Below are 23,549 nucleotides of genomic sequence, written 5' to 3' on the forward strand. Positions count from 1 at the left end.
CTGAGACACACTGTTGTGATTTAACTTTTTCTTATATTATGGTATCAGTCAGATTCAATCTGTAGTTAGACTTCTTTTCAGTGACAAAGTATTGAATTTAAATCAAAGTGGGAGCTAATCTTCACATCCAAAGTACTTGTTCTATATAAACAACAAAATGTATTTGTCATATAAAATGACCACTGTAATATGACTGTTTTGCATGCTAAATGTGTAAATTAACTGTAGCTATCACCTAACTATTCAAAATTTTACAAAGCTTAATAGTTAGCTAAATGTATCTAGTCTTTTTAAAAATAGGTTTACTACAAGTGCAACAATTTTGAACATCAGTTAGGATTTTCCAGTTTAAAAAAAAAAAAATAAATAAAAATCCATCACTTCCTTTTTTATTTTAAACTTGGTCCAAAGGCAATAAAAATGGGGCTTCCTCCTTGTAAGAAAACAAGTTACGTTGAGAGAACACAAAGACCTCAAAAACCTTTTTATTGATGAAGTACTTGGTTTGACAAGCACATGGTGTCACAAATTACACAAATCACATCTAAAGTCTGGTGCATACATACAGGCACACATAGAAAAGGATGTTACGTTTGCACGGCCATTTAACCCCTGAGAATGTACTGATTCAGGCCACTTGACAGGCTGGTTTGACACTTGATTCGGATATGAAGCAGCAAACAGTCTTACAGAAAAGCAGTCTGAGGTATTAATTCATGTCAAACAGGACAGATTATTTTTAATTTTTTAAGTGCTGTAGCAGGTGTTTCTTTTGTAATTGGATGGGAAGAAATTTGTGCAGGGTTTAAGTGCAGAGACTAAATTTCTCTGTTTAGAGATCAGAGAGTATGTAGTTGGTTGCCATGGTGACGATTGGGGCTCCTGTTGGTACACCTGGGAAAGGACCGCTGGACCCGGCGATGTCAATGTGGGAGTACGGCAGAGGGGCTTCAGAATCCACGCCGTGCTGTGGTGGGCACGCACAAGGTAACACAGGTCATTCCACACGAATGCACACATTTCACATGAATAGCAGATGAATAAAATCAGCAAGCACCTTGTCAAGTCCTGAAGCCATGATGAGGAAAGCTGCAGGTGTCTGATGTCCTCGAGGTGTAGCAGAGGACGGCAGGTTGTTGCACTGCAGGATGTCCTCGTACTCAGACTGGCCCTTGTGGAACTCATAGTCCTCGCGCCTGATAGTAGACACCTCAAACAAATCGCCCAGCACCTCTCCGGCTGCAAGGGAGAAGGCCATGTATTAGTGTAAATCAAAGGCAGCGTTCTGCCAACTGAAGGCAACATTGTGCTAGTATAGGAGAAGGTAGGGTCATTTCACAGAATGAAAGTCACAGCAGACATTATCAGTGGTATCTTGCAGCTGCCCCTCAGCTAACATCAGTGGTTCCAGCTATGAGATCAGCAGGTTTATAGTGGTGTGGGCTGAATGCATGAAACAGGAACAAGATAGGACCCTGCACTGGTGGAAAGAGGTTTATGAAGCAATGTGCTTTTACTTCTTTTCAAGTATTTGCAATTCTTACAATAGCAGCATCTGCTGGGAAAACGGTAGTACTAGGCCAACAGGAGTGGTCTCACTGACAATATCATTATAATTTGCTCCAATAATAGTTACACCGGAAAAAAAAAGTTAAAAGCTGTTGAAAACATAGATTCTAAAGAGGTCACATGATTCAATTTATATATAAATAAGCTTTGAAAGGCTGCCCTGTTTTAGACAGTCTGTGTAAAGATCTGGGAAGATTTTTCTAATTAATTAGACCCTAAATCAGGTCCCATAAATCTGTAGTCTGCACTAAAGTTATGTCTTAACTGAGTTCGATGCAAACATAATTCATTTTTTAAAACATATTGAAATCCAATTAACCAAAGTATCTGAGTAAATATGCAGCAATCAAGGAGTCCATTCATTGAATAATGGTTTTAGCTGTAATTGAAATGAGCAGAACAGAGTAATTCAAAGCATCATCTGTACAGTTAAAATAACTAAAGGACTGGTTATTCGGCGTTTCCTCTGTCAGTGAAGTTGTCTTGGCTGTTTTGGTTTGTACACCTGGCAAAACAGGTGAACTAACTCAACTGTTAACAAAATGATTCAGCTCCAGCTGAAAGAGCTGGAGAAGCCTTAGGTAAGTAGATCTATAATTGTAAATATTTCTCACCTTTCTGCCACTGAGCAGCGTTCCCGCTGCGATGGGCTGGTCCGTTATCCATGATGATCTAAATCAAAAAGTTCCAAACTTAACTTAGTACAACAATGATGATTAAAACACTGCTCTTATTTTTTTTCCTATCATAAAGGAGGGGTCACAGATTCTTTGTTTCATTTAGCTCAGAATTCAGACTGTTACTGTTTATGTACCACAACAACAAATTTAGGTCAGATTTCTAAATGCCAACTTGATTACAAAGAGATTATGAGTAAAATCCATGCTTTTCTCAATACGCATCACCTGACTAGTTTAGAAGATCTTAAAAACAAACTGGGAAACTGATTTGGGAGAATCTACCTCAGACCCAACTGGGCAAACTGTAGTCCAGTTTAAACTTGTACATAGTGGTCATTGGTCTGCTGATCATCGTGTGACTGATGCGGAGGATCCTGACCACTGTTGTATGTTTTGGCTTGTTTTCTAAAATGTGGACAAACAGCACATCCATCTCCATTGATTTCACCGTTTGGGGTGGCCCCATTAGATATCTCTCTAAGTGAACGTGACTGCCTTCTTATCTCTGTTGGCTAGAAGGCTCACTCTCTCTCCATGGAAGGATTTGTTGTCAAGTGCTTCCTCACAGAGGGTTGTTTTCCTCTCTTATTACTGTAGGTCTTTACCTCGTAATATAAAGCATCTTGAGGCGACTGCTTTTGTGATTTGGCACTGTATAAATAAATCTGAATTGAATTAAATTAGATCAGATACAACACATTTTATGTTACCTGGCAACCATTTATATAATTTGTATAGTATAAGCATGGAAGCTGTCATTACTAACACAGAGCAGTATTGGTGTACTGAATGCATGTGACAGAATGACAACATGACAACATATTTTTATACACGATTGAGTAAATATGTTAATGTCTGACTATATTCATATCCTTGATCTGGTTTTCTAGGGGTAGGGTGGGTTGGGTTTGAGGAATGTGTTCAGACTGTTTTTTGTTTTGTATTGATAAAAAAAAAAAAAATTAGTTACAATAGTGCATGCTCATTTTAAACATTGCCAAAGTAGTTAGTGTATGCATAAGAAACCCTGTAAGCCAAAAGCTCCATCTTCAGATTACTCTAAACAATCTGTTTTATTATTTATTTATTTTTTAACTTTAGGCTATAAGTCAGTGAGAGCAGATGTCCTCCGTATGTTCAGCTCAGGCACGCTGTTCTGGCCGTGAGCACAGAAGTCCCATTAGCCTGCTGTTCAAACCTTCTGTTTGCAAGGAGCACTCAATCAAAAGAAATTTGTTTTAAAGAGAGAGCAGCTATAACTGCTTGAGGCTTTACATAAATGGTTCATTTCAACTGTTAAACATGCTCTTGAATAAAAACACAGCTCTTGAAGATATTGTCTGAGTTTCAGCAGTACTCACAGAGTAGTTGGGTCCCATGGCTCTGATGGCGTGACCAGTCAGAGTGGCGATAGTAAACAGCTGCGGAGAAACTTCATTTACTGCCTGTGTGGAGAGCAGAGGTAAGGTCACGCTGGGAAGGAATGCAACTGAAAACTAACAGCTAAAGATGTCTCCCGAGCTTTCCGACCTTCTCCTTCATCTCGCAGAGCAGGTCGACCATCACCATACGACCCTCGGCATCAGTGTTTCCCACTCTCACCCTACGACCCGCACGGGAAACCACCAGCTCATCCGCCACGTAGCAATCTGAGTAAAATCAAAAAATGTCAGCTGACGAGACTCCACAGAAATATTGTGGAAAAACAAATGGAAGCCCACTGACCTGCACCCACGCTGTTCCTCACCATGGCCATCACGCCAACAACCTTCAGGTGCTGTGGCTTCAGCTGGGCTACGATCTGAAGTGCAAGAGGAGTTTCAAAAGTTTCACTCCCCCATTTAAAATGTATCAAATCTCAGTATGTATAGCGGCCCTCTGAAGACTGCAGGGAGGCGAAATATTCACCTCTGTGCATCTAATAAGGTTTTTATTAACGGTGACTCAGCAGCGTGCAGAGCTGATTTATAGCCGAGTCACAAGTGATGAATATTTATTCCAAGTATTTATTGTTCAGGTGCAAAGAGGCGATTATTCACCTGGAAGAAGCCAGCGACAGCAGCAGCTCCACACTTGTCCCTGTGCATCCCGGCCATGACACCACCAGCCTTGATGTCTGCTCCACCGGTGTCGTAGGTGATACCCTGGAAACGCCACATCAGAGGCACATTTGCTGACTAAGTACAAACGAATACCCGCCACTTCTTTCTGATTTCCTACCTGACACCTTCCTGCATGCCATTCTTCCTGTTAACTCCCATAATAATCAAACACTGTTACGAATCAATAATATATGCATCTGCGCCTCTATGGTGTTTACCAGATTGGATATGTAATGTAGTAAACAATCTACACCCTACATACAGTTCTAGCCCATCTGTCAACACAACCTGGCAACTCACAGCCAATTTAAGCAGTTAAGTGTTCAGCAAATCTGTGTAACACTGAAGAAACTAGCTCTCTGTTTTAGCTGGTGCTAAACTCTGAACATGCCGTAAGAGAGACATTTTAATCTGGATAAATACACTTTTGATCATAAGCTTATATCTGCTCATTGTGGGCATGAAGTTAGTCAATGCCATGGGCTCTGAGGTTAAATGGTGTAACATTCATATTTTATATGACTATATGATATTTGAGGGGGTTTTCATTTTGGGTTTAATATCATCTTGTAGGGTCTCAACTTCATAATATGAAGTACATTGGGCTGACTATTGTAATGATCTGGTGTTATATGAATAATATTTAAATAAAGCGATTTAATTGGTTCAAGGGCAGACACGTAAGAGTGTAGTCTCACCTTTCCCACCAACATGAGCGTCTTTTCGATCGGCCCCTCTCCGCAGTACTGCAGTTTGACGACTCGGGCCTGGTGACGGGGTACACCTGTAAAAGAAGAAAACATTAAATCAGTTTGATAGCTTTAAAAAAAACCCCCATCTTAACAGCTTTGTGGGTCAGTGGCATCTTACTGTTGGCACAGCGGTTGACCGCAGCCAGGCACGGATACTCTTTCTCCAGAGTCTTCAGGTCGCTCACCACTTCAACCTGACGGTGAACAAACGCAGAGGTTTGAGGTGAGAAAACGTGGATTAAACTGTCACAGAAGAACCAAAGATAAATTTAAAAAAAAGTTGTAGACTGAAAATCAACAAAAATTCCAAATTCTGAATTTTTCTTAAAAAACAAAAGCAGAATATAGATGTAATAATACTCGTTCTTACCTTCACAGGGCTGTCTTTAAAGAGTTCCTGGACGTAATCAGCCACACGAGGAGCAGCCATACGTTCAGGGTCTGATCCACCGATGTCACGGTACGCCAGTCTGAGGGGGCCAAATGTGGTCAGCTTAGGAAACGTGTGCAGACAATGAGTTCAAGTATCTGACTCACCTCCCATTCTCCAGAGCATTAGCCAGCTCCACCAGCTTTGTTCCCCGAGCCTCTTCCGCTGCCCACAGTCCCAGAACACACACCTTGTGGTCATTTTTTTTCACGTTGCTCTCTCTCACTTCAAGAGGCTTTTGGGCACAAAGAGGGTGAATGAGTGTCCTTTTTGCACACAGATACGTTTTCTTGTTTTTAATTCATGGCTCCATACAGGGAAACTATCTGAATACAATTTCTAAACTTGGCCACAGCATCATTATGATTGCGGACAGCGTCTCTAGAGTGACTGTGTGTAGTGTCTGCAGCTGCTTGTGTCCACCTCACACACCTTTCGATTTCCATACATGGATGATAGCACTTATACACTAAACCTGTCATTACTGGCAAACGGTAAACCATCAATCAAGATATTTTCTCACCATGTAGAGTGCATGAAGGGCTCCGAGCGCAGCCACCAAGGTGTTGTTCTTGTAGTCTGCGTGTGGAGGGCACACCAGCAGGGGGCGCTGCATGCCAGCTTTTAAGGCACTGAAAGGGCAAACAGACACCACATGAGGTAAGAAACATGGAAGTAAACCAGCAATTCAAGTCAAAGAAGGAGAAGAAAAAAAGTCAGCTGCCTTCAACTGACCGCTGGATCCCGTTGACTGCTGCATCACTGAAGCGCCTGATGTCATCGTAGTCGCGGTTTACGGGGCCGGTGGAGGCAAACACCAAGCGGTTACCAGGAAGGCCAGGGACCTTGATGACCACCACCTCCTCCCCCAGACCGCTGTCCACCTAGAATCACCACAAAGCACAATGCATCAGTAGAGGGCAGTAGTAGTACCATGACTGCAGGACGTCACTGTCACACTGAGGTTTAGAGGGCAGGCAATTTCAGGTCCTTCAATGCAGCTGCTCACATCCATCACACTTCCTTAACTTCTTACTGTCACAGTAACATAACAGACTGTGTGATGCTTTTTCACACTAATGTAGCAGGAATGACAACAAGATATAATGATGAATATCTGCTAAAACTGTGCTGATTTAATAAAGTGATTGTTTAAATCTAATATAATGTAGCTTAAATTGAGATTATTGTTTGGTTTGTGGATCTTGTGATTACCAATCACTTGGTTCAATTTAAGATGATTTAATTTCATTTGGCCCTTTATTTGCTTTGGTGACGCCCTTATAGAAAGTTTCAGACAAGGTTTAAATGTGAAAGTGTTTTTCCATCAGATTTGGAATGCCCTGCCCGATGAGATCAGCCAGCCATGACTTGCTTTCTTTTTCATTAAGTTTGTAACAATTCTCCAAGGACATAAAACATGAAAATATACTGACACGTACCTTTTTTCTCCTTATTTTAACTTCTCCTCAAGTTTATTTTAATGTGGTCTTATTTGTTTAACCCTATTGTTTTAATCCAGCTTCTATGCCCATCTTTTGCACAACTGCAAGCAAATATATAGTCGAAAGAAGAGAGTCGGACTCTTACAGCACTGTAGTCCTGCAGTGGGGCTTTCAGGGACTCAAGTTCAGAGGGCAGGGATTCATGGCTCTGGGTCACTAAAACAATCCCATCAAAACTAGAAAGAAGAAACAAACGGTCTTTTAAGAAAATCAAAAGAATAAAAACTGACAGTCAAAGAGGAAGTGGGGCCCTGATACTTACTTCTGGTTCCTGAGGTCGCTCGTCCATTGGATGGGCTGGACGCTGGAGAGAGAAACTGCAATGTCAGCAGAGCCTAACACGATATCTCAGAAGACAGAGTTGCACAATCAGTCTTTTATAATGCAGGCTACTGATAAAAAAAAAGTGGGCCAAGGTTCTGTGTTGTCTACAGCTGCTAAGGAGTGTCACACAATACATTTCCTGTGGCGGTAAACACGTTTAGACTTTGGTTGTCCATGCAACTTGAAGCCAGAAATCTTGTTGCTTGAGCTAAAATGACTGTCTCCAGACCAAATAACCTGCGCTTTACAGGGAATAAAATGCTCACGAGACTGACTCATTTCACATGAGTCAGATACTTCTGGCATCATATGACGCTTAGAAGAAGTAACCGAAAATGAAAACTAGATATGAATAAATATCTGCAAGCAGGATGGTAGGTTCGGATTTATCCACATTTTAACTAAATAAATAACACGTAAAACAATAAATTCAATATCACGCAGCTGTGTGCAAAGCCAGTTAAACACGTGCTTAAACAAGTAATCACACTCACAGCAATATCATTACTACTACTTACGACTACTTAAAACTACGCGTTTATGTGAGACACGTGGATTAATATGGCCTCCTTTTTGCTATATTACCACTCTGACTTATTGCATTAAGTTTATATTACAGTAAAATATATCTTATTTTCACAGCCTGCTATTTGTGGGTTAAAATACAAAAACATGTTGAAATTGGATCCGATTCTGCGCATGCGGCAGAAAGCTGCACGTCAGAAAACCGTTAAATTAGCCGTTTTGAATTTTAAATAAAACGTAAATACTACCTGGTGCACATTTTCTGTCGTCTTGCTCTGCTACCTTCAGGATGAAAAGCCTAAATGATCCTTCCTACACCGGTTAGGAATTGGTCACATGATCCACTCACGCTGCCTTCAGGGACTTCCGTAGCTGCAAGATAAAGACAAGCTTAGCCGTAAAGTGCTTTTTGGGTCGGCTAATAAAGGCAGCTTTGACACTAAACGGCTGGTTTCAGTGTGTGGTTAAGCAGCAAAATTATGTGCTGTAAATTTATTTCGTGTTTTGTTGTAGAAAATGTCTAAATTTAAGTTAGCCAGGCCGCCAAATTTCCTACTGTACTTCAAGACACAATAAGGACACAGCAGGGATTTGTAGTTTCTACTTCCGATTCATTAAAAAGCCAAAAGCTCAATTTAGATGATTACATCACACATATATATTAATTACAACTAGCAATGATATAAATGATAATCGTGGCTGCACTCCGTCGCTGGCTGAGTGATTTATCTCGCTTTGGACGAGACTGAGCTGACGGACTACAAACGCTAACCGGAAGTAGCTAAAAGTAGTGTTTTCTGTGCAGAGCTGCAAAAACTGCGGAGGTGAGTATTGACTGAAGGCAGTGCAAAGGTCGAAGTGGAAGCAGTAGGTGTCACGGTTGTTCTGTAAGTGTTTTAGTATAAAATAAGAGTTAAAAATGATAAAAAAAAAATTCCGAGATAAGCAAATCATCCCAGGCTGCAGGTACCGTTTCTAGGGACAGAAGCTGCACAGAGAAGCTGCTTTTTCCACCGTGGTTACAACTTGCAGCTCTATTACAATGCGACAGCGGGAGATAATTACGTGTTATTATTTTGTGCAGATTAGCGAACTTAATTTGCACTTGCTCCATTATGGCAGCCGGTTCTCAGAAAAGTTAGGGTTCACTCAAGTTTTAAGAGTTTAAGGAGTTTAGACTGAGGCATTAAAAGTCAGAATCTGGAGAATATTAGAAAAGTAGTGCATGACAGAATCGTTGCACTGCATTATAAACGGAAACTGATGATATACTAGGATTTCCCACACAGCTAGCGCTATAGTTTACATAGAATGGTCAGAAATAGAGGGGGAAACAATCCAGTCATATTAGGCAGGTCTCTGGGGGAAAATGCCTTATTTTCTTTAAATCAAATATCCAGTCATTGTTCAGCTGTGGCTCAGGTGGTCTACTGTCGGTGGATTTCGATATCTCAGACTAAAGCTTAGTGTCAGTCTTAATTGGAGTGTAAATGTGTGTGTGAATGTTAGATAGAAGTCACTTACATTTAAAAGAGTGTGTGTGTGTGTGTGTGTGTGTGTGTGTGTGTGTGTGTGTGTGAGAATGAGACATGCTGACTGACTGCTCAAGAAAAGTAGAAAATGGTAGTGGTCACCAGTGCTACACTACAGCCTCCTAGTAGCTGCACCTTTAATATCAATGTTAAAATCCTAGGTGATTTTCAGAAAACGACCACATTCTTAAGTTTTCATATTCACAAACTTGGGTGTCCATGACGCCCGGCCTTGTGCAGCATGAACAAGTCCATTTACCATTTATTAACCAAGGTGTATACTGAAGAACTTCTGTGCACAGCACACCTGAAGCAGCAGCAGCAGCATATCACACCAGGCGCCGCTCCTGTCAGCTAACAACAGGAAAATGAAGCTATAGTCCTCCATCTTATTTCTCTAATCCAATTCAAGGCTACAGTTGGGTCGGAGCCTATCCCAGTGAGAGTCACACTACACCATGGACAGGTCACCAATCTACCAGAGGGCTAACATATAGAGAAAAACGATTATTCATGTTTATTCACACAAAATCAGTTAAACTACCATCCATGTCTTTGGACTGTGCATTTGTTGAAGGATCAGGTATGACCTCTACTATCTGTTTCCACTTCCTCTTCTTCTCACACGAACAGATGAGACTTCCTCTTCGCTCCTTTTGCATCTTCAGGAGTGTAATCGCTCAGGGGCAAGCTGTGGACGTGCAGAGGCGAGGACTCAGCGGTGCAGCGATGCGTCTGGTGCAGTTTCGACGTCGTGGTGAAGAAGCAAGCATCAGGGTGGGAGTGGAGCAAGGTGAGGGGCACAGTGTGGTGGATCTGAAGGCATTTGACCCCTTGATGCCGTCAACAATGCGAGAGCTTCTGGAGCTGGGAGACAAGGGCCTGGAGTGTGCACAGAGGTATCAACAACTCTCTTCCATTAAGCCATTAATTAATACAGCCATACTATTGCCTTATGCTCCTTCTACTCAAATGACTCAATCATCAGCTTATTTGATTACACTCATCTCAAATCATCATCATTTTAGTATTTTCAGTTAACACAATCTTCTTTCTCACATACGTCAACAAGCTTGGTCATCTGTTCAACTTCTGTTTTCCACATCATCTAAAACAAGTCTTCCTCATCATCATCCTCAGAGCTTTGGCGTCCGGTAAGTGTGTAGTAGACCGAGCAGACATCCAGCTGCTGTCTCCAGTGACAGGTCCAGAGAAGGTGGTATGTGTGGGTATGAACTACCGCGACCACTGCCTGGAACAAAATGCTCCAATCCCCAAAGAACCAATCATCTTCAACAAGTTTCCCAGCGCCATCACAGGGCCGTACGATGACATCATATTGCCCTCTGAGAGCCAGGTGAGGGCAAGACTGACAGAGGCCTTAATAGGAAGAACAATGCTAACTCAAAAGAAGTCAAAGTTATATCTAGAAAAAGACAAAAAATAAATAAAATTCTTGTAAGATGATTGTTGAAGATCTCTGAGCAAAAACCACCACAAGAGCTATCACCTCTAGCTTTTATCAGCCTTGACTTCAAACAAGCCTGAAATCTCCGCTCTTATTATCCAGAATTACTCCCAAAGGAGTAACACATCTAATGTAGCCTTACAGACGACACAGACCCACGTTATCTGCGTTAAAGGCAGTGTGGTGTGCAGATAATAAAGGTCATCTTTGTCATATTTTTCAAATGGGTTGTGTTGTTCCTTAGTTCAAACACCAGAACTAATGAAGAGACTGCATTGAGCTGATAATGTATGTTATCAAAGAGTCAGTGCACCCTGAGCTGTGTCTGTTTAGCCCAAGTCTGCACAGCTCACACACTTTGACCACTGCAGACAGACTGAAGTCAACTGCACGCGACCTTTTCTGCTGATCAGCAGCCTACATACTGATCTCAGAGTATGCGAATTGGATAGGATTGTGTAGAAGTGCATCTCTCTAGCTTTGAACTTCAAATCCCTTGAAAGTTGTCACATTAACATTTACTTTTAATGGAAAAATACTTTTACATGAGTGGTTAAAGGTTGAGTAGGTCACTGTTTAAAGTAGGAATCTGGTCTGGACAAGCCAGACTAGAGTGAAGAAAATACCAAAGTATTATAGAAAAGATTTGGGGGACTCCTTACGTTAGCCATTAAAAGTAGGCCCTGTGACATATTTCACATTTAGTGCCTGATTAAAATTTAACCAATCAAATTAATTCTTTTGTTTTCTTTGATAGATGTGAGCAGGACAATAATTTAACAGCACAACACTTGCATAAAAAAAAAAAACAAGCTGTTTTTAGTATACTTTAATTTATTAATGCTAAAAAATACACATGTGATGCTTCTTGACGCCGTTTTTACATCATCTTGGCCTTTTGTGCGATTGAAGGAGGTGGACTGGGAGGTGGAGTTGGCCTTTGTGATAGGACGAAGAGGAAAACACATCAAGGTCAGCATCACAGCATCAATGAAGGCCGCGGTGCTTTCACGCTTGGCGAAGCAGCTGTTCTGACTTGATTTCCACTCCTCTTTCTATTAGGAGGAAGACGCTCTCTCCTACGTGGCCGGGTTCACCGTGGCCAATGACGTCAGCGCTCGTGACTGGCAGATGAAGCGTAACGGGAAGCAGTGGCTTCTAGGAAAGACATTTGACAGCTTCTGTCCTCTCGGCCCAGCCTTAGTAACCACTGACACCGTGACAGGTGAGAGAACGAGCATCCGCAGCAGGAAGCGTGAGGCTGAAAGGGGGAATTAAAGACAATCTGGTGACTCATGCAATTATCTGTGATTCCGTACGCCAGCAGCTTCACCGAGTTAACAAGCTGCAATTCAGTGAGGAAATGTTGTTTTTGTAGCTGATGGGAGCAGCATGAAAGCCCCAACCAGATGATAATGGTAACCATTAGGATTTCTAAAGGCTAAAAACATTCTTGTCAAATGTGGGCCATCATGTTTACGATTCACCACGGTTTAATTTCTGCTACCAACGGTTTAATAACAAAACAAAGAAATTCTTACTTCTATATGCAGACTAGAATATTCCTGCATCACATCATAATATCCATTTTCAAAGATGAGATGTTCACATAAAAATGTCCCGCGATGATTTTTGTGCTTAACAGGCGATCATCGCTGATATTTGCTTTTGGGTTACGGCCATTATTTGAGCTGACAAGTAAAAAACTCGCGTAAGATACTATAAATGGTTATTGTTACATGCAGTTGTGAAACATTGGGTACACATTCAGTAGCTTGTAAAAAAACATCTTTAACTGCAATAAATCTTCATCATTATGTTCTGTATGATTTTTTTTTATTTTTATTTTTTTAATGAGCGCTACATTGTTGCTTCAGTTCATTCGTTCTGGCCGATCGTGGCTCAAGAGTTGGCAGTTCATCTTGTAATCGGAAGGTTGCCGGTTTGAGCCCCGGCTTGGACAGTCTCGGTCGTTGTGTCCTTGGGCAAGACACTTCACCCGTTGCCTACTGGTGGTGGTCAGAGGGCCCGGTGGCGCCAGTGTTCAGCAGCCTCGCCTCTGTCAGTGCGCCCCAGGGTGGCTGTGGCTACAATGTAGCTTACCATCACCAGTGTGTGAATGGGTGGATGACTGAATGTGTAAAGCGCTTTGGGGTCCTTGAGGACTAGTAAAGCGCTATACAAATACAGACCATTTACCATTCAGGCTTTCATTTGTGAATGTTACAAACGGCTCGTGGATGAAGACTAAATTTATTGAACTCAACAGTAAAGATGTAAATCCACATCAGTGCTGTAAAGCAGTCCGTATATGTCAGATGTTGTATGTGTGAATCACAGCTAAGCTGTAATATTGAAGTTTTTACAGATTTTTCACATTTGGTGTGACCAAAATTCACCAAAGTTAAATCAGCTCGAGCTCTCATTGGCGCTACATTCACAGATAATTTCTTGAGAACTGTGGATGCTAGACTGCTAACAAACAGACAATCAGAACTGATGACATTCTCACTTTTTTCGGGGGAGAACAAAATAACCAAACGTTGTGATGTGGTGTGGAGATGGTGCAGGAGCAGAGCAGGGTAGCAGCGTGCCCACGTCTACGGAAGGTGACATTTAAATAGCCTCCGGATGGACCACAAGCCCAGATCATCACCCCTCCATCACCGTAGTTTAGAGCAGGGGTGGGCAACTCCAGGCCTCGAGGGCCGGTGTCCCTGCAGGTTTTAGATGTGTCCTTGAACCAACACAGCTGATTTAAATGGCTAAATTAGCTCCTCAACATGTCCTGAAGTTCTCCAGAGGCCTGGTAACGAACTAATCATGTGATTCAGGTGTGTTGACCCAAGGTGAGATCTAAAACCTGCAGGACACCGGCCCTCGAGGCCTGGAGTTGCCCACCCCTGGTTTACAGGGTGCTGATTTTACCAAACATGGTGCTGTGCATTACAGCCGGATGTCTCCACTTTTGTCTCATCTGGACATTGTTTCAGAAGTTTTTTGTTTATTGTTCAGATGCAACTTTGCAAAACTAAGCCGTGCTGACATGTCCTCTTCAGAGAGACGAGGCTTTTCTTTTATACAACACACTTGAAAAATGATTCAACACCGTCGCTGTCAAAGACCACGTCAGTCTAAGTTTAGTTAGAATGAAAATCGCTCTTTAAAGGTAGAGTGTGCTTGTCTGCCTGTTTGAAAATGATAATTACATAATTTTTATTATTAGTAATTACCCTCCACAAGTGTCGTTGTCCTCTTACTTTGGTTATTTGCGTGCAGGTAAAACAGAGGCAGCTGAGCAATTAAAACCCTCTACAGATGGGTGACAATTTAAAGGAAAAGCCTAGATGCTTGACCCCCCTGCAGGGAGAGGAGGTGGCTGTGTTATGCTGTCGGGGGCATTTTGAATGTATGAGTTTAGTCTGTGTAAACATCACTGCACAGAAGAAAGTTCTGAGTGATCACATGTATCCTATAGTGCACTGTTGAAAAGACAGTGCCCCCGTCTACAGGTCAGAAATGATATTTAAATGCTAAAACATAAAAACTGTTGTTATCCACGATGCAGATGTACTCTTGAAAAAATAATAGTGTGTTCATGACGGGTGGTCTAATAAATTTGTTTAGACTACTTTCCACCAGCTTCTTTAAAATAATAAAATTATTTCCCTACAAATTTGTCTCCTATCTTTAGGCCTAAAGTCACAAGTAGGAAACTACTTCATGTGTCATTTCTCCTTCAGATCCTCATAACTTGAGCATTCGCTGCCTGGTTAATGGAGACACGGTCCAGGACAGCAACACGGATCAGATCATCTTCAAGACAGCAGCGCTTGTCGCTTGGGTCTCAAAGTAAGTTCCATAAATGAGAAGTTCAGATACTGTGTGTTTATGTACTCATATACATAACAAAGTACTCTTTTCTGCTTGAGTAACTCAAGCTGAGAGTTCAGATTCCAGGAAGTTAAGAAATGAAGCCACAAAAAGTTGCCGACTCTGAGCTAAAATTACACGCTTCATTTAAGACTTATCCACCCCAACCGGCACCCTGACCAGCTGGAGCGTTCTCTGATCTGATTTGAGATTTTAAGACTACAACGCCTCTCCCACTCTCGCTCAACTTACTGGTGATAATGCCTGTGTTATTCTCTTAATAATGGCAGCCCACAGCACCTTTCACAGGATCTGTGCAGACAGCGGAATAATCTGTGGGAGATATTGTTTCGCATGCTCCGGCTTAATCTAAATTAATACTGAAATTATACTGCGCGACGACGAGAAAGAAAATCCTAATTTGCTGAAGTGATGGTAATTCTTCTGATATTCCACTCTGTGCTTTTTCCCCTATTGATAGGTTTGTGACATTGATTCCAGGCGATGTGTTTCTGACAGGAACTCCTCCAGGCGTGGGTGCATTTAGAAAGCCGCCCATCTTTCTCAAGGTGATTTTATAGTCTGACAAAAGTGAATTCGCAGCATGTACAGCTGGTCTGGACATGTTTTGTTACCAATGTGGTTTATGCCTCTATCAAACATGGTAAAAGTATTGAATAATGAGGTTGGTGTTTGCACAGGTAATATCTATCAGACTGCTTTTTCCCTTCTATTCTTATCTCTGTATGGTATCAAAGAAGGCTCGTTAACCCTCAGAAGTCTTACCCAAGAAGTGGCAGCAATATTGAAACCAGAGATTGTAGAAAGTCGGTGACATTCAAGAACTTTTGAGCCCAGTTCATGAAATCATGAAATGATCACCAATAAGTACAGGATACAGATGATTGACAGGGTACTAAATTAGAGCACAGGTGTCAACTCCAGTCCTCGAGGGCCAGTGTCCTGAAACCTTTACATGCATCCCTGCTGCAACACCTGAATAAATTTAGTAGATCATTAGCAAGACTCTTGAACTTGATTGCATGCTGAAGCAGCAATTCAGCCATTTGATTCATGCTACAGCAGCTCTTGAGTGAATGAACATGGTGCAATAAAAGCACTTTTTGAAGTACATTTTTCCAAACACTTACATATATATATAAATGTGCTTGAGTAAACACACCTGAATAAAATTAGTAAATTTTATTCAGGTGTGTTGCAGCAGAGACAGAAAAGTTTTAGGACACTGGCTCTCGAGGACTGTAGTTCAACACTCCTGCATTAGAGGGTTAGGAAGGTCGCTCACAACCAACCATCAGCAACAAAGTAATATGCAGGGCTCAAGTAATCAGAAGTGATAACAAGACCTTATCTCTAGGTTTTGGAAACAAAAGTCAACGTCAGACCAAATGTGAAAATCTGTAAAGAAAATTGTGTTACCCACAATTTTTTATGAGTCGTCTTCAAACTTCACAACAATATACCAGGCCTTGGGGGGTCATGAGTACCTAGGTTGAATAAGTATTTGACCATGAAAACATTTTTCAAGAAATCATAAATAATGAGTAACATATCACGTGAAAGGGCATAGAGGGAGCTGTATAACACACTTTATTTTTTCAATAACATCCTACGATGTCACAATGATAATATAACAGGCTGACATCATCATTTTGTAATAAAAACCTAATAAAACATCAAAGTTGTAGTATAGCATTTGCCCTTTGGGGGCAGTTGTGCTCTCTGAGTGCTCTTGTTTTATTTGTTCCCTTATTGCTAAGATTTGGGAGAATAATTTAATAAAACACTACGGTATCAATTTCAAACTCCTACACCGCCTCGTTCTCGAGTCATCGCATTCACAAACATGCGTGTCCACGACACCTGCTCATCCTGTGGGGCGATGGTAATACAGCATGAGCCGTACAGCTGAGGGGTGAAGAAAGAAAAAATGGCTCTTTCAGAGTACCTAAGTTGAGAATTTGGCTTCAGGTTAAATTTGAGGGTTGAAACTGATGATGATTTAAGATCTCAGAGGGTTAATGTTGTCATCTCAGGCGCTTACAGTCACGTGGAAAAGAAAGTCTCCTGTGATGACTTTCTTTTCCACGTGTGAGCACAGAATCTCCACACATCTGTTCAAACCTTTGGTTTACAAAGGTCGGCCAATCAGAATAAAGCCTTAGGTCACACATAAGTAAATTGATTGTAGACGACAGTAGGTCACTAATGGCCAGGCTCTGGTTGCCTAGGTAACCATCTAATGAACATGCCACTCCCTCATATGAGAAGCAGTGGTTTTGGATGTGAGGCCAGCAAAGCTGAGCCAACTCAGGACCTGCCTACTTAGCATTGCTAACACTTATTTTTTCTGTTGTTGCTGCAAGTCGCTTAATTTCATTGACATTTTGTGGTTGTTATATTGCTGCAAGGCTCTTCCTGGAGAAAGAAGCTAAAACAGAAAACAAAAATTAAACTGTGAATCAATGCAAAGCCACTTTAGTAAAGGCAAAGAATTTAAAAAACGTAGCTGAAAAGAGGCATAAAAGGACTATATTGTCCTTTCCCCCATTAATTACTAACAGATAATAAGGCAGTGATTTGAAATGTGTTTTTTTAATTAAGTGTTAAAACTTTTTTTTTTCTTCCAGAAGGGGGACGTGGTGGAGTGCCAGATAGAACAATTAGGTTCTATAATCAACAAAGTGGTGTAAACCCTGGGAAGAGAATCCATGAATGAACATCAGCCGCTGAACTGCACCTTCTGATCACCCTCACAATGAATTACTATTCAAATAGTTTTTTTCCCCCTTTTACATAATGTGAAAAAACCATCAGGAGATATGTAAAACTCCCTGATGAATGTTTTATTCATGATACTTCAGTAATTGTGAGGAGAGAAAATGTGTTATTTTCTTTTACTACACAAAACAGAGTAATTATGTGACTCAACCTCAGAGTGATCACGAGCTGTAAAAAATACCCTCCGTCAGCAGCCGCCCACTCGTGCTGTGCAGAAGAAACCGTGAACCTACTGATTTTTCTTTTTATGTGAAAATAAAAAAGTATTTTGACACTGACGTAAAAAGTATTTCTAATTATGATTTAATATTCAGGATCAAAGACTTCAGTCAGAAGTGAAAGAACATCATCTTTCCCATAAAAGAAGGAAAACAGATTACTAGATGTGTGGAAATTAATGAAATTACAAAATGCTGCTTCCAACTGTGTGTTTTGTTTGTTTTTTGGTTTTTTTACTTCGATCTGTGTTTCGACTCATGTAGCAGCTTTTAAATATGTCTGACAGAGCTTCAAGGATGGATTCAGTGTACTTGTTTACAATTTGCAGCAGTGTGACATGTTGACATCCTCAAACTGGCAGCTACGTTTCGACCACTGTATCCCTTATAATTTGTAAACTGCTCCAGTTTAAGATTAGTTAGCTTTTTGTTGAACATATATGGTGCAAAGTGGAGTGCTTTGCAGCTCAGTGTCTCGCTAACCTCAAAATACCCTACAAAAAAACCTCAGCCTCAGGCAATCTTCACAAGTCACAGAGGAGATTTTCATCTCATCCAAGGATGTTACGTGATTGGTTTGTCTGTTTGCCAAGAGGATTACTAAACAAGTTATGAAAAGCTCTGCATGAAAGTGTTTACTGAAGGCGGGGATTGGCCCAAGATAAACCTTTGGAGTTAATCTGGATCCACGAGTTTGTGGAAGGACCCTTTAAAGGAAATTTTGGAGACACAAACTAACCCAGATCCATCTATTATTCTGGATCCACAGCCTCACTTCATGCGCAGTGCAGAGGGAATCTTCAGCACTCTTCTAGTTTTTTATTATGGAGACTAAAGGAACACCTCGAATATGAAATCAGACTTACATATTCACAGAAATTAATGGAAAAAATGCTAAATTAGTACACCCCCACTGGCAACTGTATAATAATTATAATAACTCAGAAAAAAAGTATTTTGCATCGTCTGAATTGCGACTTCAAAATGCCACAGCCAATCAATCCCTATCCTGTTTTTTGTTTGTTTTTAAAGGTGTTCATGATTTTCTTTTTTCCACGTGAGAGCAGCTCACATGGAAAACAGTCCTCAAAACTCACATTTCTTATTATGCAAATCCTCTGTTTTAAGTCTCGGTAGCTGCTCTTAAACAGATACTCAAACGCAAACCTTCTAATTTAATTTCTGTTCCGAGTGGGCCACGGCTACAGGCCAGTTCCACAACTATTTAGGACTCAGTATCCTCAGCTCAACACTAGAGGGCAGTAGATTCTCACGGCCGATGGCAGCTCAACCACTGCGGCTGTGGTCTGTGCTCGCTGAAGGAGTAAAAACAGCTGCACTGGCATGTGACTGTACAAACAGTCAGCTGTGAACGCCAAAATACAGAGGCCTCCAAGTCCCCATTAAAGCAAGCCATCGATTTGTCTCTGCATCTTAATGTCAAAAGGTCTACGTGAGACATACAGACTCTCCAGAGGTCTGACTCAGCACTGAATGATCTATGTCCAGAAGGAGAGCAGCTCAGAACCATGGCTGTGTGCAAGAGACTAACTAATAAACTACTTTAAAGGGCTGTAAATGGCCTGCATTTGTATAGCGCTTTACTCAGTCCCTAAGGACCCCAAAGCGCTTTACACTACATTCAGTCATTCACCCATTCACACACACATTCACACACTGGCGATGGCAAGCTACATTGTAGCCACAGCTGCCCTGGGGCGCACTGACAGAGGCGAGCTGTAGTTGGTTTCGTTTGTACACAGTGAACTTTTTGCGCTTTTGTTCAAGTCATGATGACACAGGAACTTTTATTTGAGTATAAAGAACCAAACAAACATTTTCTCACGGAACAGACAAAACTTGATGCATCCTTCGTTACAACATAAACATGCGTGGATGCGCAAACTGTACCAACGAGCGTCATCCTACAGCGAGTCCTCACAACTGATTACAGGGACTTAATAATCCTCCTCTCCTGCGGCTTTATGCAAATGCTATTACTAAAGATAAACTTAAAATCAATGTCTCATCACTGAAAAATCAAAATGCAATTAACCCAAAGACACCAGCGTCCTGGCTCAGCATGCATCTGTTTTAACTGAACACGGGCTCCCTTGATACAAACAGAGGATGAGGTCAGACTCTGCAAGAAAACAAAGCCGCGTTGAAGCCTTGAGTCATGCTGCTCAGTTAAATGTATTAATTGTAGAGGTACTGAGAGATGAAGCGGTGCAGTTTCTGCCTGTTTTCTGACAACTGGAACAAAGGACTAACAGCCAGGAAGACGCCTCCCTTCTGCCACTCCTCCAAGAGGACCTGAATTGAAAATAACGAGCAGAAACACAGATACGTTAGTAGCATCGCAACCACAGTGCTTATTATTTAGTAACCTTTATTTGAACAAAGTGAGTGCGCAGCTTTTTTTCTTATCTTCATCAAAGCGCTTCCTGCACAAGGCTGAATAAAAAACAGTGAGGTAATAAGACGGATAAAAACAAAAAGCTCCCAAAGCAACAACGCTTCAAAAATGAAAGAGAAAAACAAAGCTACAGATTTCACATAAACAACATCACCTAATTCACTTAGCAAGGTCTGAAATAATGAGGCCAAATGAAAGAGGCAAACTTAAGATTGTGTTGTCCTTCCTTTTTCTTTTAAAGTTTCCTAAAAACTAGAAGCACATTTCCTGTTTGCTTCAACTTGGAGATCTTAGAATTCCCCCTGCCTTACCATCGGAGGCTTAAGATGAAGAAAAGGTCCATTTCTGACTGATAACCTCAATAATAAACTTAATAATTGCCTCTTGAGATGTTTGCAGATAAATGGGTCAATGATGCTCTATTTTTAAAAAGACCGCGATTCCCAACCCGCAGACTGAAAGAGAAGACTGATGGGAGCAGACACTTTGCCTGCCGAGTTGAAAGGCTGGTGTAGTGGTAGAGTAGGGATAAAAATGTTGCTTCTTTGCTCTTTCTTCTGAAAATCATACCTCCTACAACAAAAGGTAAAAGTAAGTAACATTCATTTATACGGTGCTTTTTACTCCTTTACATGAATAAAACCAACACTAAACAAAAGCTACACAATAAATCATTCTGGAAAATCCTGCGTTTCTGTTCAGATTTCGGAGTTTAAGTTGGTTGCTCTTCTTTCTCTTCAATATTTCCTGCTGCTGTTTGCAGAATCACAGCAGATGGAGATAAGAGAGGCTCATATTCATCTGCAAGACAAACCATTTGCTCTGTTCCAACTTTCATTTTATGAAAAGAAAAAAAAAACAAAAAAAACATCCGCAGACTTGAAAGCTGCAGCAGCATGATAATCTATCACAATATACATGAGGCCTTTATCCAGTCTCATCAAAGTTTCTGTTTAATCCAGAGTTCACTGTGCCCTGGTGGAGTGCTTTCATATCAGGTCATCTCACACCCAACGGGAAGAAAGAGAAATGTGCCACAGAGGATTCCTCAAAAAAACAAGTTTTGTTGCTTCATACACTCCAGCAAAATATGCAGCATAATATCCTTCAGTGAGATCAAAACAATGCTTCATTGTTAAAATAAGTCCTATTCCGCGTATAACTCCTGCACTCCACAACATGTGGCTTTTTCAAGGTTACGTTCTTATTACTGAAAGGAGTCTAGTAGTTTTAAATTCTTCCGGGTAGAAAAACCTGTAATCACAAATCACTTTTTATAAGGGGGTCATATATTTAGCGTGTAAAGTCTCAAGGAACTGCAGCTGTGAAATGAATGCAGTAAAAATTATGATATTTGAAGTTTCGAGATGGAAGGATTAGAGTGATGCATCATTGATCCCAACCAACCAACATTTAGAGGAGCCTTTTCCACATAGAAGCTGAACCGCAGCACATCTACAGAGATCGAAAGATGTTTTAATCTTTAGTCCAAACTTAGAATGGGAGAAAATGTAAAAACAGAAATAGACTGTGATAGCAGCATTACAGGTTCATTTAAAAACAGTGAGGTTATAATGAGACACTATTATTGATTGTTCTATCGATCATTTTACTTCCAACTGTGAATTAGAGAGTTTATTAGAGCCTTATAAATATGGGACTGTAAACACTGATCTCATGTGTAAATGCTGCTTTAAAACTTCTCAGTGCAACCCTACCAAAAATGGCACCGGCACAGGGACCTCTGGGGTGGGAAAGGTTAAAGACCTGAATGTCAAATGTAAACCACTTTGTCACAGTTAAGAGACCTCAACCTGTCTGCGCTACTTTTTTCCATTTCCTAATTTTAAATAACTCATGTCTTTGGCTCAGTGAATTCTCTTTATGAACTGACATTTCTGCCTCCTACATGATTGGATTTGGTTGGTTCCAGCCAGGCAGAGAGGCTTCCTATTGCATCAAACATCAGGTTTCTGTTCACAGCCACTGAAAAATGCCACCAGTTTGATTGATTAATAGTGATTTGGAGATCACTTCAACTTTTTGAGAGTTGGATTGCACCTCAACTTTGAGTCCTGAGTGGAGCTATAATTCCTGGCACACAGGCAGATTTGGACGGACGGACGGACGGACGGACGGACGGACAGACAGACAGACAGACAGACAGACAGACAGACAGACAGACAGACAGACAGACAGACAGACAGACAGACAGACAGACAGACAGACAGACAGACAGACACACACACACACACAGGCTGTCACTCACCCCCAGGTCTATTAGTGTTCTGACTGCAGTGTGCGCTGCCTCCTCTGAGCAGCTCTCTGTGAGATACAGCAAAAAGACGCACATGAAACAAAAGAACAGACAGATATCCAATATAGAAAAAGCAGGTTGGGATAGGAGAACAAAGCCATACCAGTGGGACTGTATTTTTTTTCAGAGTGTAACATTGTAGGGTCATTTGGGTATTTTCTGGTTATCTTTTATGGTGTTTTTTTTTTAAACAAGGAGGATAGCATGTGATGGGAGTGAAAGGAGCTGTTTTTTTTCTCTGGTCTACGTACCTTTGTTACAACACACACTGAATCAGTTTTTTAAAAAAAGGCAAGGTGACAAGCTTTTAAAGTTTTGACACAAAAATGGAAGATCTTTGTGAGTTTTTTTTTTTCCAGGGGGATGTCAGGTTGAACTCACCATAGTGCTGTTTCTTCTTATTTGCTGTGTCACAAAGATGTGAGTGTATTTGAGCCACGAACTCAGCTTCTGCAGCAGGAAAGACATGAAAATGGAGGCAATTATTCAAGCGAAACAAAGCGAGAACAATCTGCTAAGATAAAGCCATCTTATTATAAAAGCTACTAGATAAAAGCTCTTTGATTCGTCCTGTAAAAGCAAAAACCATATCTGATTTTAATTTTGCTTGTATCCCCTTCAAGGTCCTCTCCTTGGTCACCTCTGCATTGAGTTTGTGGGAAAGGAAGATGTCACTAGAAGCTAAATCTGGCGAATGGGGGCGGGGAGTGTAAGTGGCTATAGTGTTGTGTGGCCAAAAGCACACCCTGCAGCTCGGGTCATTGGTGCTTAATGCTCACTCTCAGATGTTACAGGGTGATATAGTAGAACTCTGCACTCACAATATGAACATGGGGGATAAATTAATAAGGTACATCACTGTTAACGTGGAAAAAAAAAGAACAATGTGCGTGCTTCACATTCTGTTTTTGACCTGATGGTCTTTCTTGGGCCTGGAAAAATCCAACTCCTCCAATAAAGACTGCTGTTTGGTCTTTGGGTTGTGGCTGGAGAACCAGCTCTGATCACTGGTGATTATCTTCAACACAGAAGG

The 23,549-nt window shown here is 41.1% G+C and overlaps 3 protein-coding genes across 24 annotated transcripts in view; 1 reads left to right on the forward strand and 2 right to left on the reverse strand.

Moving 5' to 3' along the window:
* Positions 1-469: 469 nt before the first annotated feature.
* Positions 470-8,232, reverse strand: LOC309718321 (putative aminopeptidase W07G4.4). The gene is made up of 16 exons (XM_082553429.1): positions 8,136-8,232; positions 7,301-7,342; positions 7,124-7,214; positions 6,269-6,417; positions 6,057-6,165; positions 5,641-5,768; positions 5,474-5,573; positions 5,222-5,297; positions 5,050-5,135; positions 4,289-4,393; positions 3,975-4,050; positions 3,780-3,898; positions 3,611-3,694; positions 2,184-2,241; positions 1,058-1,239; positions 470-967 (listed from the first exon to the last, which is right to left on the reverse strand). The coding sequence occupies exons 1-16, from the start codon at positions 8,144-8,146 to the stop codon at positions 833-835; spliced, it is 1,551 nt and encodes a 516-aa protein (XP_082409555.1). The 5' UTR covers positions 8,147-8,232; the 3' UTR covers positions 470-832.
* A 309-nt stretch (positions 8,233-8,541) lies between these two features.
* On the forward strand, positions 8,542-17,985 carry fahd2a (fumarylacetoacetate hydrolase domain containing 2A). 2 transcript variants are annotated; one of them, XM_082553430.1, is made up of 8 exons: positions 8,542-8,774; positions 10,053-10,318; positions 10,560-10,776; positions 11,800-11,859; positions 11,950-12,112; positions 14,631-14,739; positions 15,242-15,329; positions 17,412-17,985. In XM_082553430.1, exons 2-8 carry the CDS (start codon positions 10,053-10,055, stop codon positions 17,472-17,474), a joined length of 966 nt encoding a protein of 321 aa, XP_082409556.1. In that variant the 5' UTR covers positions 8,542-8,774; the 3' UTR covers positions 17,475-17,985. The 2 variants fall into 2 exon arrangements, with proteins under 2 accessions (XP_082409556.1, XP_082409557.1); XM_082553431.1 differs by having other exon boundaries at positions 8,542-8,711.
* A 1,579-nt stretch (positions 17,986-19,564) lies between these two features.
* The window catches only part of gpat2 (glycerol-3-phosphate acyltransferase 2, mitochondrial), a 170,840-nt gene continuing 166,855 nt past the window's right edge, over positions 19,565-23,549 (reverse strand). For 15 of the 21 annotated variants that reach the window (XM_082553969.1, XM_082553956.1, XM_082553963.1 and 12 more), the window contains 3 exons: positions 22,898-22,966; positions 22,469-22,524; positions 19,567-20,096 (listed from right to left, as the gene is read on the reverse strand). In XM_082553969.1, coding sequence (XP_082410095.1) covers positions 19,980-20,096; positions 22,469-22,524; positions 22,898-22,966 — 242 coding nt within the window. In that variant the 3' untranslated portion in view covers positions 19,567-19,979. Of the gene's footprint in view, positions 20,097-22,468; positions 22,525-22,897; positions 22,967-23,549 lie in introns of all 21 variants that reach the window. The other 6 variants (XM_082553961.1, XM_082553959.1, XM_082553962.1 and 3 more) reach the window with 2 other exon arrangements.

Source organism: Aulonocara stuartgranti (genome assembly GCF_965226115.1).
Source record: "Aulonocara stuartgranti genome assembly, chromosome: 12".
In the NCBI taxonomy this organism is placed as follows: Eukaryota; Metazoa; Chordata; class Actinopteri; order Cichliformes; family Cichlidae; genus Aulonocara; species Aulonocara stuartgranti.